General features: G+C 35.6%; 1 protein-coding gene across 3 annotated transcripts in view; it reads left to right on the forward strand.

Annotated features, from left to right (window-relative positions):
• The window catches only part of TENM1 (teneurin transmembrane protein 1), an 805,114-nt gene that overhangs the window by 545,134 nt on the left and 243,850 nt on the right, over window positions 1–16,130 (forward strand). For all 3 annotated transcript variants that reach the window (XM_059385607.1, XM_059385606.1, XM_059385608.1), the window contains exons 9-12: window positions 5,212–5,411; window positions 6,675–6,885; window positions 11,372–11,473; window positions 12,767–12,961. In XM_059385607.1, the coding sequence (XP_059241590.1) occupies window positions 5,212–5,411; window positions 6,675–6,885; window positions 11,372–11,473; window positions 12,767–12,961 (708 nt within the window). The remainder of the gene's footprint in view (window positions 1–5,211; window positions 5,412–6,674; window positions 6,886–11,371; window positions 11,474–12,766; window positions 12,962–16,130) is intronic.

The raw sequence follows: 16,130 nt of genomic DNA on the forward strand, positions 1-16,130 counted from the left end.
TATACTTTAGCCCTGCTGCTAACACTTTGCAAATGAGGGATAGGGGACCATGTTAAGTTTGGCCAAAACTATTCCACTTCCTTATCCTGGCACAGAATGTCTTCCTGAAATCACATTCCATATCGTGGAATCCACATCCATTTTCTCTGCATGCCATTTTATTCTCTTTAGTTTTCCCCTTTGAGCTACATTAAGAAAAAAATGAAATAGTAAATTAACTAAGAACACTACATTGTAACCCGTAACAAAATTTGAGAGAAGACAAAATGGAGCAGGCTATTTAGCGATGTAGATTGCTAGCAGGGAGACGTCCCCTTTTCTGATACACTCGATGTTAAAGGTTAGAGGCTGAGAAATTTTCCATCTGCAAGCTGTGAGAATTTCTCTTTAGCACCAAATTGCGGCAACTCGCTTGCTATGCTATTTTTATTTAAATTATAGTCCACATGTTCATTCATGTTGTCATGTCTCTTCATCTATCTTGTTTTAATTGTGATGCAGGCTTTCAAAGGGTAAGACCATCTTTTAAAATCATTTTTATAAATGACTTAGTATATATGCTTCAGATATTTACTAATGCTAGTAACCAGGAAGCTCCAACAACACAACTTCACAAGTTTCTTTTGATTTAGTGAATAACATTTAAGTAGCCTCATTATGCAGTATATGATGCTATAAAGTGCAGAAGGAAGACATGGTGTAGCATTTGGTAAGGCTCGTATATAAAGGTTAATGTCCATCAGCCAGTTTTGCCCTGATTTTTTAAAATGACAGTGTCTGCATTCATTAAAGGCTATTTGTAGCACTTTTAAAATAGTGTTTGTTGAACATAATTTTAAATTATCTTATGTTCATAATAGTGTTTGAACAACCAAATGATGCATTTTAAGAAGTGATAAGAGTCGCTGATTGAGGACAGCGATTGAGCAAACTGAACATTAGGTCAAAAACGGAAGTATCCACATAAACACAGTCTGTTAATTGTCTGCTCTTTGAAGACATCTGTCAGCTCCAGGACCTTAGGAGTTAAATGCATAATCAATCCTTTGGGGACAAGACCATTCTGTCTAACATAGGAAAAAGTAACTTTCAGTGAAAAATAAGGTCCTCGGTTGGTCATTTATCATCTCAAAGGGCATATTTTATTATAAATGTCAATTCCACAAAATTATGTGTCCTGTAATACATAATTATGTTCAAAATTGCATTTGAAATCTATTATTAACAGTTAACAGTGAACATTCTTAAAATAGTTATTACTCTTGGCCTTAACACAAAAAGCAATAATGGAGGCATTTTAGGGAGTTAAAAGCTAGAAGGCATTGGCCTCTGAATAAAGCCACTGCAGGTGTGTTTCTTAATGGGCTGTTAATTTTATAGCAAGTGAACACAAAGGACAGAGACCATGTGTGTTTTTAAACTGTGTTTGGTGTGGAGAAAGAGTTGATGGCTGAAAAATATAAAGGCAGTATGAAATGAGACCAAATTGGATTTTCCCTCTTGAAGTATGATCCTTGTGGCTTAAAACCAAGGCAAGCAAATTCTTGCCCCTCCTCTCTACCCCTTCCCTCCCTGCCACCACTTAACACAGAATTCCACAGAAACATATAATAAACTTGCACATCGAAAATAATTAGAAAATATGGTGATAAATAATAAAGATCAGCTTGTCCAAACTCGACATCCTCTCACACTAATCATCTCCTTTTAGTTTTCTTGTTTTTGCCACTGGCATTGTCTGAGTCACCCCAACTCAACAACCATGGAGTCAGTTTGACTCTTCCTTAGCCTCCATACTTAGCATTCCAGTGTCCTAAGAACCTTGCTTCTCAGTGTGTAGCCTGTGGACCATGCAACATGGGCATTACTTGGGAACTTGTGAGAAATATCCAACCTCAGACCTACTGAATCATAATGTGCATATTAGCTAGATGTCCTTCCTTAAGCACATTCAAGTTTGTAAGTGCTGTGCTAGAATCTTCTTTTACATTGTCTTTTCTTCTTTTTTTTTCTTCCTAAGAAAATAACTTTTATTATTATAAATCAGTCTCTTTATATTTTAAATACTTTTTTTTTGTAAAATATATGTCTTCAGATTTTACTTTTTAATCCGGAGTGATGACTTTACCTTTTAACATAAGCACTTAGCTCTTTGCTCTTTATTTTATTATAATTTATCTTCCATCTTCTTTATGTTTTCTGATTCATCCATCCAGTCTGTGCCTTCTCTTTCTTGCCTTAGTTTAGATATTTTTTTTATCTCAGTATTATTTTCTCTAGCATGAAAAATAGATTTTTAGTTTTTAGTATTTATGTTTGAAAGTACAATAAGATTTTTAAAATTTATAATAATCTGAAGTTCATTGATATTTGTATCATTCTATAGGATAACCCAGTTTTGGTTTTTTTTTTCTGAGCTTGCTATATTATTTTTTCTTTGGTGTCTAGGTGAGGCTTATTTTTTTTATTTTTTATTTTTTTTATTAACATATAATGTATTATTAGCCCCGAGAGTACAGGTCTGTGAATTGCCAGGTTTACACACTTCACAGCACTCACCAGAGCACATACCTTCCCCAATGTCCATAACCCAGCCACCCTCTCCTTACTCTCCTCCCCCCGGGCAACCCTCAGTTTGTTTTGTGAGATTAAGAGTCTCTTATGGTTTGTCTCCCTCCTGATCCCATCTCGTTTCATTTTTTTAGGATAACCCAGTTTAATACTTCCTCAGTAATATATGATTTTGTTATTTTATCAAGCAGAAATTAATAAGTATAATTGTATATATTTAAAGTATACAACATGCTGATTTCATAAGCCTATACAATGTAGAAATGATTAAAAAGGTGAAGATAATTAACTTTTTTGGTGTGGTAAGAATGCTTAAGATCTACTCTCAAAAACATTCAAGTATATAATGCCATATTATTAACTATAGTCACCATGTTCTACGTTAGATTGTCTGAGCTCCGCTAGTAACTAAAAAGTCGTACCCTTTGACCTACATCACCCCATTTCCCCCTTCCTCCAATCCTGGAAGCCATTCTAGTTTCTGTTTCTATGAAATTGACTTTTATTCTTTTATAGATTCCACACATAAGTGATATCATGCAGTATTTGTCTTTCTCTGTTTCGCTTGGTTTACTTAGCATAATGCGCTCCAGATTGATCCATGTTGTTGAAAATGGCAAGATTTCCTTTTTTTAAGTTGAGTGGCTGAATAATATTTCATGTATATATACACAATGGAGTATTTTATATATATATATATGTATTGTATATTATGTGTATATATATATGTATATAAATAATATACACATCACATGTTCTTTATCCACTCTTTCATCAAAGGATATTTAGGTTGTTTCCATATCTTGGCTGTTGTGAGTATTGTTGCAGTGAATGTGGGTGTGTAGATATCTGCTCAGGATTTTGATTGCAGTTCCTTTGGATATATACCCAGAAGTGAGATTGCTGGATCATATGGTAGTTTTATTTTTTGAGGACCTACCATACTGTTTTTCCAAAACAACTGTACCATTTTGCATAACCACCAACAGTGTATAAGGTTATAAAGGGTTCCCTTCTCTCCACATCCTTATCAACATTTGTTATTTCTTATCTTTTTGTTAATAACCAGCCTAACAGGATATGTGGTGTTATCTCATTATGGGTTTGATTCGCATTTCCCCTAATGATTAGTGATGTTGAGCACCTTTTCTTATACCTTATGCCATCTGTACGTCTTTTCTAGAAAAAAGTCATTTGCCCATTTTATATTGGATTATTTGCTTTTTTGCTATTGATTTGGATTATTTGCTTCTTTACTATTGAGTTGTATAAATTCTTTATATATTTTGGAGATTCACCCCTTATCAGATACATGGTTTGCAAATAATTTTCTCCCATTTTGTAGGTTGCCTTTTCAATTTACTGATTGTTTCTTTTTTAGTGCAGAGCTCTCTAGTTTGATGTAGTCCCACTTGCTTATTTTATAGTTGCCTGGAATGGACTATCCCATGTAAACTGTTGAGCCCACCCTAAATTTAGATCTTCATGTCATTTCACCTGAATTATTGCTCCATAATTCTCTATCATCCTTGTGTTTCCCTGCTCTAGATCATTCCACTTTCTGCCTCAAGATTAGTCTTTCTAATGTACCCAAATATTTCCCCTCTTCTTAAAAACCTTTAGTGGCTTTCCATCTTTACTCGATAAACCCTCAGGATTGGCATGCAAGGCCCTATGATGCCATCCTTTCCTTCCAGCCCTATCTCTAACTGTTCTTCTCCATAGACACATAGCCAACACTATAGCTTTACAAGTTTCTCTTCTCTTTGTTTTGGTGCAAGACATTCCTTCCCAGTGGAACATTCTTCTCAACAGCTCTGTTGAAATCTTCTCCATCCTTTAAGGCCCATCTTCAGCACTACTTCCCATAAATACCCTTTTCTCATTCATTCATTCATTCATTTGTTCATTGAATAAATATGTACAGAGCACATACTGTTTGCATACATTCCTCTAATTACTGGGGATAAAACAAGGAACAAAGAAGCCACAGCCTCATGGAGCTTATATTCTATTGGGAGAAAATGGGTAATAGACTAGTAAAAAATATGGAATGTTAGGGGGTGATAAGCACTAAGAAGAAAAATACAGGAAGATAAAAGGCATAGAGACAGCTAAGAATGAGGAGTATCCTCCAACCAAATACCCTTTTTACTCCTTTGAATACCCAGAGCACTGATCTTCCTTTACCACATAGTTATTGTACACTTGTCCTATTTTCTCTCATATATTTAAAGCTCCTTGAAAGCAAGAACTGCATCTTGTTCATCGTTGTATCTCCTGTTGCTACCCAGACCACCTCAGTAAATAGTAGTTAAAATGAATCAAATGATGGAAATAAATGCAATAGTAGTTCAAGATAAGGAAGAGACTGGTATAGTGGTTGGTTGGGGAGGGCTCCTTGGAAGATATTTTGGGTAAAGTCTTGAAATATGGGTAGGGGAGGGAGGAAAAAAGAGTTTAGTAAGTCATTTTCATATATTTGTGCTGAAAAACTAAAAACCATTAACTTATAAGTATAAGCTAATATATAATAAATATATAATTATAGACATAATATATAATTATATAATATATAAAATAAATATTATATAAATATAAATTAATATTATATGCAATTTTCTTTACCTTTAAAACCAGTGTTTCAGAAGGGACGGGCGATAGACACTGGAGAAGTTGACATTGGTGCACAGGTCATGCAGACCATTCCACCCGGCTTATTCTGGCGTTTCCAGATTACTATCCACCATCCTATATATCTGAAATTCAATATTTCTTTAGCCAAGGACTCTCTGCTGGGAATTTATGGCAGAAGAAACATTCCACCTACACACACTCAGGTATTTGATGTTATAGGTATTTCTTGACCCTTTTTAGAGGGTGGTGGGATGATTAGTTCAGGGTTTGTGAGTCGCAAAGTGTGTGGGAGTCAAAGGTAAAGGCAGACAATGTTTGTAATTGGCAAATATCCAAAATAATCACACCCAAAGGAATGAAAAAGAATGACATTGAGAAATAAGCAATAGCATTTAGTGAGCAAATTCAGGAAAGAAAGTTTAAAAAAATACTCTTGAAATTTGAATTTTGTTTCCTGGAACAGGATGATCATGAGCTGTCCCTGCCCCCTCATCTTACTTAGCTTTTGGGCCCACACCCCCCCTTGGCTGGCTCCATATGGCCTTGACCCTTTGTCCCAAGAAGAATGCAAATCAATAAAGGAAATGAGTCCAAAGGGGAGGTTTTATCTTAGAGGTAGAAATTTTTTCTTGTTATTGTTAATAATAACTGAAATATGTAAAACCTCTATGGCTTACAAAGCTCTTCTATGGTTTACAAAGCTCTTCTATAAATGTTAGCCACCTGATTTCTCTCTTTTTTTCCTTATCTCTTCCTTGCATGAACCCATTTGGGGCCCTGCTTCATCTAAGAAGTAGCATAAGGAATCATAACCAAGAGGGGATTACTTTTTTTTTTTTCAACAGATATGACTTCAGTCCAAACCTTACCTTCTGGATGGGAATAGGCAGGGAATTAAAATGCCATTCAAATGTAACCCCCTTTTAAAAAATGCCCAAGGAAATGTGTGCCATGTGCTTGTCCACTGATTAGGGGAAAAAAGGAGGGAGTCTTTTGAATATTTAAATATGCTACCACAAAGGTAGTAAATTATGATGAATGTTCTCAAATTTTAGATTGTTTAGTTGTTTTAAAAACTATAAAATTCTTGAATTTGTAGAGAAGATCATGGTCACATTTTTTAGGGAAATGTGTGGTTTCGAATATCTTTTGTCTGATACTTCAGTAAAATACCAAGATTCTCTTGCCTAATACTAAATAAGATTCTTTTCTATTCCTTGGCTTACTTATTTTTAGACAATTATTTTGAATACTAATAAATACATAAACTGAAAGGTTTATGGTATTTATAAATATAGTGGGGTTTTTTTTTCAGAACCAGGCTTGAGTATACTTAAGAAAGAATAACTTCTTCTTTTGCATTCCTCAGAGAAGTATGAAGTAGAAATAGGGCAATTTAAGTTAATGTTTTTCATTAGTCTAGAAGTAAAAGTAGTGGCTTATATTTGTGTGTGTATTTGTTCTAGTTTGATTTTGTAAAACTGATGGATGGAAAACAACTGGTCAAGCAGGACTCCAAGGGCTCTGATGATACCCAGCACTCGCCTCGGAACCTGATCTTAACTTCACTGCAGGAGACCGGTTTCATAGAGTATATGGACCAAGGGCCTTGGTATCTGGCATTTTACAATGATGGAAAAAAGATGGAGCAGGTGTTTGTGTTAACCACAGCAATCGGTAAGCTGCCTTGACTATTATATTGAATTAACAGCATAGTTCTAGAAAGAGATGAGTGATTAAAGTAATATAGATGTTAAAAAAAAATAAAGTAATATAGATGTTGTTTAAACTCACTGCTCATTTTACCTTAAAGTCCTTATTCAAGATAGGTCACTATGAGAAAGACTTTTATTATTGTTGTCATTAATGTTTAAATGCTGATTACGATTTTTTAAATGCTCCATTATTTGCACCACTACTGTAGAATACTTGCCATGTACCTTTTTTTTTATGTTTTCAATAGGAATAATTACCTGGATGATAATATTACCAGGGCTGCATCGATGAACAACTTCAATGAAATAGGGAGTAAGCAAGAAAATCTCTGTTAACTCAAGAGCTATTGGAAAAGAAAAGGCAATAAAAGGTTTTTGAAGTGGAAAAACTAGCATCAGTCTAGTTCTTCTTTAGAACAGCTGGTTCTAGAATGACGATGCCTTCAAAACACAACCTAAGGGTATTTAGAGAAGAGTCTCAGGGATAATAACAGGTCACTCAACGTCCTTTCTTTTAGACTTTTTGAGCCCTGAGGGGAAACATCACACAGTATTTTATTGTGTGATATTTCCTAAAACACATGTCTTTAAAAAGAAGGGAAAATATTTTACAGCTGTCAGTTTCCTATACAACTCTCACCACTTTATCCTTTAGTTAACCTGTTCAACCATATGTTTAGGAAGATGTGTTGACTGTTAATAGATATACCATCTGCTCTTTATAACAATTACATTCTATTTTTACTTGATGCTGAAGACCTTGAGTCAGTAGAAAATGGTATTCTAGCCATAACATTATCAAAAACTCTCCTCTAAAATAATCAGAAAGGCTATAAAAATCCACTGATGATTTTTCCCCTAGAGAAAAACTCCACTGATTTCGCATCTTCAAAAGACAACGTATTTGTTAAAATAGAAAAAAATATTTTAAGTCATGACACTATTTTGCAATGCTCACAGAATTAATGGAGCAAATTTAATAGATACACCTTTCATGGTATTTTTCTGTCAAGGCCCAATTCTCATCATGCAAATGCCAATGAGTTATGAGAGGTTGAGTTTCTCCTAAGAAGTCAAGTAGTTAGAAGATCTAAAACATTTGTGAAGATTTTCTCCCTTCCTGGTATCCTTACCAATAAGCCCAACTTAAAACACTAACCCAACTATTAACCTTTCAAAAATCAATAGACCCAGAAACATGCTTGAAGATTTTTCCCCTCCCTTACTTCCCCCCCAAAAGAAGCTAACCTTTGAGATAGAATTCCTATTATCCACATATCAAGCTGTCAGTATCCTATGCAACAAAGTATTTGCTTTTTCCTTTTTTGTTTTTACTTCTCCTGAAGCAACAGAAAAAATTCTGCAATTCCACTTAAAAAGACTCCAAGTAAATTTCTGAAAAAAAAAATCAAAGGTATTAAGTTATTTATTCTATATTCTCCCCATTTTTTTGTTTTTATAATTTATCTTAATTAGAGTAAAAAGAGGCTAATATATTTGATTAAACAATTAAAGGTTTGTATGCATTTAGCTATGCTAAATGCTACTCATTCTCTCATGATAATGTGAGAATCAGTTGATTGATCTTAACTATATTTGGTTTGCTACTAATAAGGATCAGGACAGTATTAACAACCAACATTTATTGAATGACTAATATAGGCTAGCTGCTGGCCTATATTAATATATATTATTTTCTAGTAGTGTAGACAGAGTTGTCAATATCCCCTAATCTTTAGCCAACTTGCTCTGTAACATGATAATATATACCACTTATGGAGTGCCATTCTGCCCCCAAGCACTGTACCAGATGCTTTACATTCAGTTACCTTGTTTGATTCTCATCACAACCCTGATAGTATAGGTGTAGTGATATTTATATAATAAATAAGAAAATGGAGGCTTGGAATGAGTAAATAATGTGATAGACTCTCACAGCCAGCAAATGGCAAAATTGAAATTTGAGACATCCAGTATGTCTGATTCCAAAGCCCATGCCCTTTGTACCAAAATTATTCCATCAGACTATTCATTACCTTTAGTTTCTCCCATAAGAAAACCTGCCAGAAGCAAAACCCATCATCAGTGCAGATGCAGATACCAAGGGGCTGTAGACTCTAGAAGAACAGAGTTTTATGCACAGACCTTTAAAATCCTTCTCAAGTCTAATGAAGTGCAGTCAAGGAAGTGATTCTGAAGTAAGATTAAAAAGACAGAAGGCAAGATTTCACCGAGGCCAACGTAAATAGAAAAACACATTCTTTTTCACCTCTGGTTACTTACATGCTCCTGCTGTAGCCATCCTCCTCCCAGTGTCTCTTTCAGACCTGGTGGAGGTGGCAGCTTCCAGAACCTCCCTATATTGACTTCTCTTCTCACTTGCATTGCTGGTGTTAAGCTCTGTGCAACAGGGACAGACCTTAGATAAGTCAATAAGATGGAGGGATTTTTATTTATTTTGATAGCAAACTTTATTAAACATTTTTTCCTACAATAGCTAAATTCCCACAAGGCCACTTCCATAAAGTTGTCAATAGGAGCTTGTCTGAAATTGAATTCAACAGTATTTACCTTTGAATGTGTCCTCCATGGCCTCCTATTAACCATCCAGGGCAGGGGAAATCCAAATGTAGATCTAAGAAGTGCCACTATAGCTTGGTACAAGAAAGATGGATTAAGTAGAAAATAGAGAAATGATTGTTCCATCTCTGAATGAAAAAAACTCTGTGCCTCTTCATAATGACCTTTTAAATAAATTAATGATTTTATGAAAATAACTAATGTTTTAATAAGTTAAAAATGGATAGCTCTTTGTCAAATGCTCCATTCCTGCCAGACCAGTTGTAATTCAGCAAATGCCACATATAAATTTCTTATCCAGTTCAGTTTTCAAACACAGGGATCAGAGAACAGATTATCATAAACCTGCGAGGAGCCATGTGATATATTCACATGGGGGAGAGAAGAAGAATCTCCTCTGCCACTGGATTCATTCTCAGCTTTCTAAGAATTCCGCAAATAAACTAGATACCACATTCTTCCTGTTTTATTCTACCCAAGGCAGAACTCGAAGTCTAGATCAGCAGTTGTCTAACTATGGAAGTTTACTGTATGAAGCATTGGTTCTCAGTGCTTTAATACGATGAGCATCTGCAGGGTCACCTGAGCTGCATCCTTCAGATTCAGTAAATCTGGAATGAAGCCTAGGTTTCTGCATTTTAAGTGCCTCAGGTGATCCTCCTGATACAGGTGGTCAAAAGGCCACAATTGAAGAAATGTTATTTCTCGACCCTCATTATAAATTCTCGTAGCTGAGCGGAAGATGCCAAGACCACTTCCTAGAATATCTCCTTCCAATTGGAAATAGCCTATGCAGGTGAAACTAAAAGAAGTAGATAATTCGGATTGAAAAGGAAAAATTGGTACATACGAGAAGTATGAGTTTAATGAGCCAGAACATAAAACTCTGAATCCAAGAATGCTAAGTATGGAAAACTTCTAGAAGGAGTAATGAGAAGATTATTTAAGAAAAAAAAAAACTGAAAGAAGAAAGCATACATGCCGTAATAGTTCATGGACTTGGAATTTGATTTTATTATATTCAAATACAATTCTAAACTAGAAATAATTTTTGTCAGCGTCTGACTTTTGGGTAACATCATACCCTTTCAGCCAAGTTACTTACCACAAGACTTATCAAAGTTCTATCGCACTGTACATCTTTATGTCACCAGAACTACCTATGGGCACCTTCAAAGCCTTCTCAATTCCCCTGAAGCCTATTCTTCTCTAAGAATGGATTGAAGGGAAATTAGTGGCAGAGAACTGATAAGCATTTACAGTCAAGAAAGCATTTCTCAACAAAATACTTAGGTTCTAATGCTTTTAGTGGTGGTGAATTTAATATGAACACTTACTTTAAAAGCCTTCCATTGTCACTTATTAATGAAAATGAAATACTGATTATCATATTTAAGCTGTCAAGATGGTAGATCAAACATTTTAAGATACTAGAGAAAAAATTTTTTATTTGCTACAACCTAAATTTGAAAAATAAACAGTAGACTTGAGTCTTTTGAGTTGCAATTTTAAGCCCATTTCGCTTTTGAGAAATGTCCTATAATCCTAGGACATTTTTAGCTTTGTTGTGAATGTCTCATAAGAATACAATTCATCTAGACCCTTTATGTACTTTAGAGATAAGGGTTGGTTTTTAGTTTCACTCTTGAAGAGCTAATTCAGCAATTTCAGGGCCCTTTTAATAATTTGGTACTGCATGTGACATCTTGCAAAAATCTTTGGCATCTGATTTTAAATAGTAAGTGCTCCAAGACAGTACAGGGCAAGACCGTTACAAGCCCAGAGTTCTTGCAATTAAAAAAAAAAAAATTAAGGACACTACAGCCTGACGTTTACTCATTTTTTTTTCTTTTTCTCTCCATTACTAGAAATAATGGATGACTGCTCAACCAATTGCAATGGAAATGGAGAGTGTATCTCTGGCCATTGTCATTGTTTTCCAGGATTCCTTGGGCCTGACTGTGCAAGAGGTAATGTTGCTCTGTTACTCCAGTTGGTTTAGGGAAATATGTGTCCTTTGAGAACTCAGGATCAGTAGCAATAGGAGGAGGAAGAGAAGTGGCAGTAGTAGTGACAACAGCAGCAGCAGCATCTACCCCCCCACCACCACCACAACCAAGAGCTGAGTACTTACCCTGCCAGACATTGTTCTAAACACTCTGTTACCTCTTCAGATTCATACTTACTGTGATAGCCCGGTGAGGCAGATCTACTGTTTTCCCGGTTTATTGGGCAAAGTAACAATTTCAAAGAGGTGAAATAGTCAGGGTTGCCTAACAGGTGGAATTTGTACCTAGGACATCTGTAACTGCTTATACACAGACCCATGTAAACCAGAAGGAACAGGCAGTCACCAAACCGGTAAGTAGCCTTAGAAAGTAAAAACTGGCGAGCCATAAGTTAAACTTGGCAAACTTTACTGTTTCCTAGACTTGCCAAAGTTTAATTATTGAAAAGCTTTAGGTATGTCACACTGTGTTTCCCCATAGGCTTACAGTTATTACCGTAGAGATGCTTTCTGCTCATTTTCAGTATATTCTTACAGTTCTCAGTCTGCTAATGCTTTAATCTCAGGTTTCCCAGCCACTCAGTTTCCTTAGATTAAATTCTGCACAGCTGAGAATTCTATAGCACTTGCTGGCTTCCCAGGAGCATGATAGGTCTTGCAAGTCTGGGGATGAGAAATAAAGATGACGGCTGGTATTAAAAATTGAATAAGACAAAAGATTCAGGCCCTGCCCTCAAAGAGCCCATAGTTTTAAGAGGGAACCAACATTGGCAAAGCAAAGTATTCTAATAAAGGTCTGCACGTGGTGTCATGGGAGTAGACATCTGTCCAGCATAAATCTATTTAAATGTATAACTTTTTAAGGATAACATTTTATAATATGAATAACTTCCCTATTTATCAGTTTCTACACTTTGGGGGTTTTTCTTTCTAAAAGTGGAAAAATCTGTCTGAGGAAGAAAAGGCCTAAGAGGAAAAAACCCTAGCTTGAAATAATAATAATAATAATAATAGGTGAAATCAAAGGCAAATTCCTGACATAATTTTTATATTTTTGTCACTTATCCTTACTCCACTCCTATAAGGAAAATTCTGTTAGCAATACCAGACACTTGCCTATTTAATAAAGGCTAAGACAGAAAAAATAATACAAATTTTTGCCTGAAATATTATACAAGAAATCAATAGAGAATTGACCCTTCGGAGATTTTAAAAGCTTTCTGAGAACACTACAAGTTCATTTGCCAACCTTCAGATTCGTGCCCTGTGCTGTGTGGCGGGAATGGAGAATACGAGAAAGGACACTGCGTCTGCCGAAATGGCTGGAAGGGGCCAGAGTGCGACGTTCCAGAAGAGCAATGCATCGACCCAACATGCTTCGGTCACGGCACCTGCATCATGGGAGTCTGCATCTGTGTGCCAGGCTACAAAGGAGAAATATGTGAGGAAGGTCAGAGCCCCATTTTCATCTCTTGCTTCAGGCTTTTCTCTCCCCAAACTGTCCAGGTGTCATTGTGTGCTTTTAGTAGAGATGCAAGTCATCTTTGCAAGCTGTAAATGTTCAATATGTCTTTAGTACACGAAGCAGAGGGCTGGAGTCGGGGGAGTTCACGTCTCTTCGGACAGTCTCTGATATTAACATGAGGCTGTGTCTGTGATACTTGCAGATCGGTAAGGAAAAATGGTGCTTCCCCCCCTCATTTCTAACACTGTTTTATAACTTGAAAATTTCCATACTGATGATATTAGGTGTTAATTCATATACTTTCATTATTACACAGTACATTAGGCTCCATCTTACTTTAAAGCACATGATAAAAATAATAATATATGCACATTTGGAACCATTTCATTGAATGTTTTCTTTGGGAGCAATTTGTAATTACCATTATTATCATTGCTTTATATTATTTATTTTTACATAACTCATGCTGAAACTTGACCTCCGTGCCTAAGGAAGCCAACTTACCACTAATGAGTTTCAAAGCAGTGCCTTTATGTTACAATTCACCCCAAAGGAACCTTTATGCACACATGCACAAACGTAGCTTGAAATGGCAATAGTTTTCTCATTTAAAGAGACACATTGGAAAATAAGTTTACTAGTAATCAGACCTTTTCATGCCACATTCCTCAAATAAGACTGATTTCAGAAATAATATTAAACCATTACCATGGGAGATGGTCTCATCACAACTGTTGTTCAGGAAAGAAGCTGCTGAAAATGCACTATAATTGCTTTTTAAAGATGGCTCATTAAGACAATTACACAGCATTCTAAAGGGTTTAATCTCATTTTGCTCAAAGAATTTAGCTTCCCACCTCCCGTTAGCAATAGTATAGACTTTTGGTGTGAAGATTATATCTGTTCCAATGAATGGTGTTGGGCCTAGACAGGGTACAAGAGTACCTCTGGACATTGTTTTTATGGTGATCCAACCACAGTCATTATATTTAAGTTGTAAAGTCAGATGTTATGTGGACATATGCATGGTCACCAAAACATGGTATCTCTCACAACACCTACAGTTTGTAATGAAAATGTTTGACCAAATTAATTTAGACCCTTCTAATCAAAATTTGGGAGCAACTGAAAAATGGCTTAGCTTACATTTCCCTTCTAGGGATCGCTAAGAAAATTTGTGCAATAACCAAGATAGCAAGGAAGAATGCTCACCATATTTAACAGTATGAACTTGTCAAATACAGTAGAAAAGAATATTTAAATCAGACCACAGACTAGAAACTCACAGGCTGAACTGGGCTTATGGATGGATTTTGTTTGGTTCACACAGTGGTGATAGCGGTAGTGTTTTTGTTGCTGTTGTTTTAATGTGATCCACTTGCCAAAATATAAAAACAGAGAAGTGTCCTATAAAAACCTCTCTTTTGCCGTCTCTTGAACAACTGGAAAATCTGGTAATACCGGGACCATGTTCCTACGTGGTGATGATTACCTGGAACAAAGAAGCAACAGTTTCTGTTAAACTGGATACTTCCAGTCACTTAGCTGGAAGTATCACACTGGCTTCTTCCGATCAGTTTGTCTATGTCATGTAGTCCTGGCCCATTCAGCCATATGACTTCATGCCTCTGATCTAAGTGACTTAGTTAATCATTGAAGGTGGCCTTTTAATAAAATAAATTATACTAAATTAAATCTCATTTTATTTGTTAAAGTTGTTATGTTTTAATATAACAAAATGACCTCCTTCTAAAACAATATTCTGTACTTTTAGACTTTCCCTTCCACTCCAAATAATGAACAAAATCAAAGTAGATGTACCTTTTAGTATTTATTTGCTGATTAGCTCAGGTAGTAAAGAATTGTGCTAAGACCTTGAGATTTGGGGTTAATTGTAATGGCAATAGCACTAATTATAATAATGCTTAGTTACGCTTACTCTGTTCCATGATAGTAGGCCACACCCAAGACCAGACCTGTCTTGCCATTGAAGGCAGGTTTTTATCAGACTGTTTTCACTGCGGGAAAAGTAATTTAAAGCATACGTCCTCATTATGGTGACTTATTTTAGTCTCATCTTATTTGTATTGGGAGAATAGAAAATCTGAAATCAACCTTGTCATTTCCCCTGGAATGGTCACTCAGGTAAAAGCACAAAACAATTTTCCCCAAGGCAAACAGAGATCTACTCTTAAGAGTTTATACCTTTGGGGGCGCCTGGGTGGCTCAGTGGGTTAAGCCTCTGCCTTCAGCTCAGGTCATGATCTCAGGGTCCTGGGATCGAGTCCCGCATCGGGCTTTCTGCTTGGCAGGGAGCCTGCTTCCTGCTCTCTGTCTCTGCCTACTTGTGATTTCTCTCTGTCAAATAAATAAATAAAATCTTTAAAAAAGAAAAAAGAGAGTTTATACCTTTGTTAGAATGTGTCCAAAAATTTCCAAACTCACAGAATCAGAGATAAATAGAATTGTGTCTGTGATATTCTAGAATACTGAAAACTATGTCACAGCATCCTGATGGAAGGAAAAGGCATTAAAAAAAAAACTTCAATAATTTTTAAAATTATGCTTACAATGTTGCATTTTCAGTGTTTCCAAGAAATTAATGAAAGATTATAATAAATTCATTATATTGCATGTTTTCACACAACAGCAGTCAGGTCACTTAATACCTAATGATCTAAGCTTTATAAAAAGATATGTATGTTTTAATATTTTATATATTTATATATTTTTATATTTGTAGACACATTTTTGTATGTAGTATATTTGTATATTTTATGTATTTACTTATTTATTTTATATTCTCTGTATAATTATTATGTATACCTTCTTTAGTCACATCAAGTGAAAACCATTTCTCAGAGCTGTAATTCCAATTTCAAAAAAGACAAGGAAGGACTCCCCAAAAATTCTTTGGCGTTTTTACAAAGCTGAGGAATCCCTATCAAAGGCCCACACTGGTACACCCACCCATATGTGTGGGAGTACTACACATTGCTCCAGTTTTACACAACAGATGTATGGTTTTCGTTGTCTTCTTTTTTTGGGGTGGAGGGAGAGAGAGACTCTTTTTTTTTTTTTAAAAGATTTTATTTTTTTATTTGTTTGAGTGAGAGAGAGAGAGAGAGAGAGAGAGCACAGGCAGGCAGAGGCA

The sequence above is a fragment of the Mustela nigripes genome, chromosome X (assembly GCF_022355385.1).
Source record: "Mustela nigripes isolate SB6536 chromosome X, MUSNIG.SB6536, whole genome shotgun sequence".
Lineage (NCBI taxonomy): Eukaryota > Metazoa > Chordata > Mammalia > Carnivora > Mustelidae > Mustela > Mustela nigripes.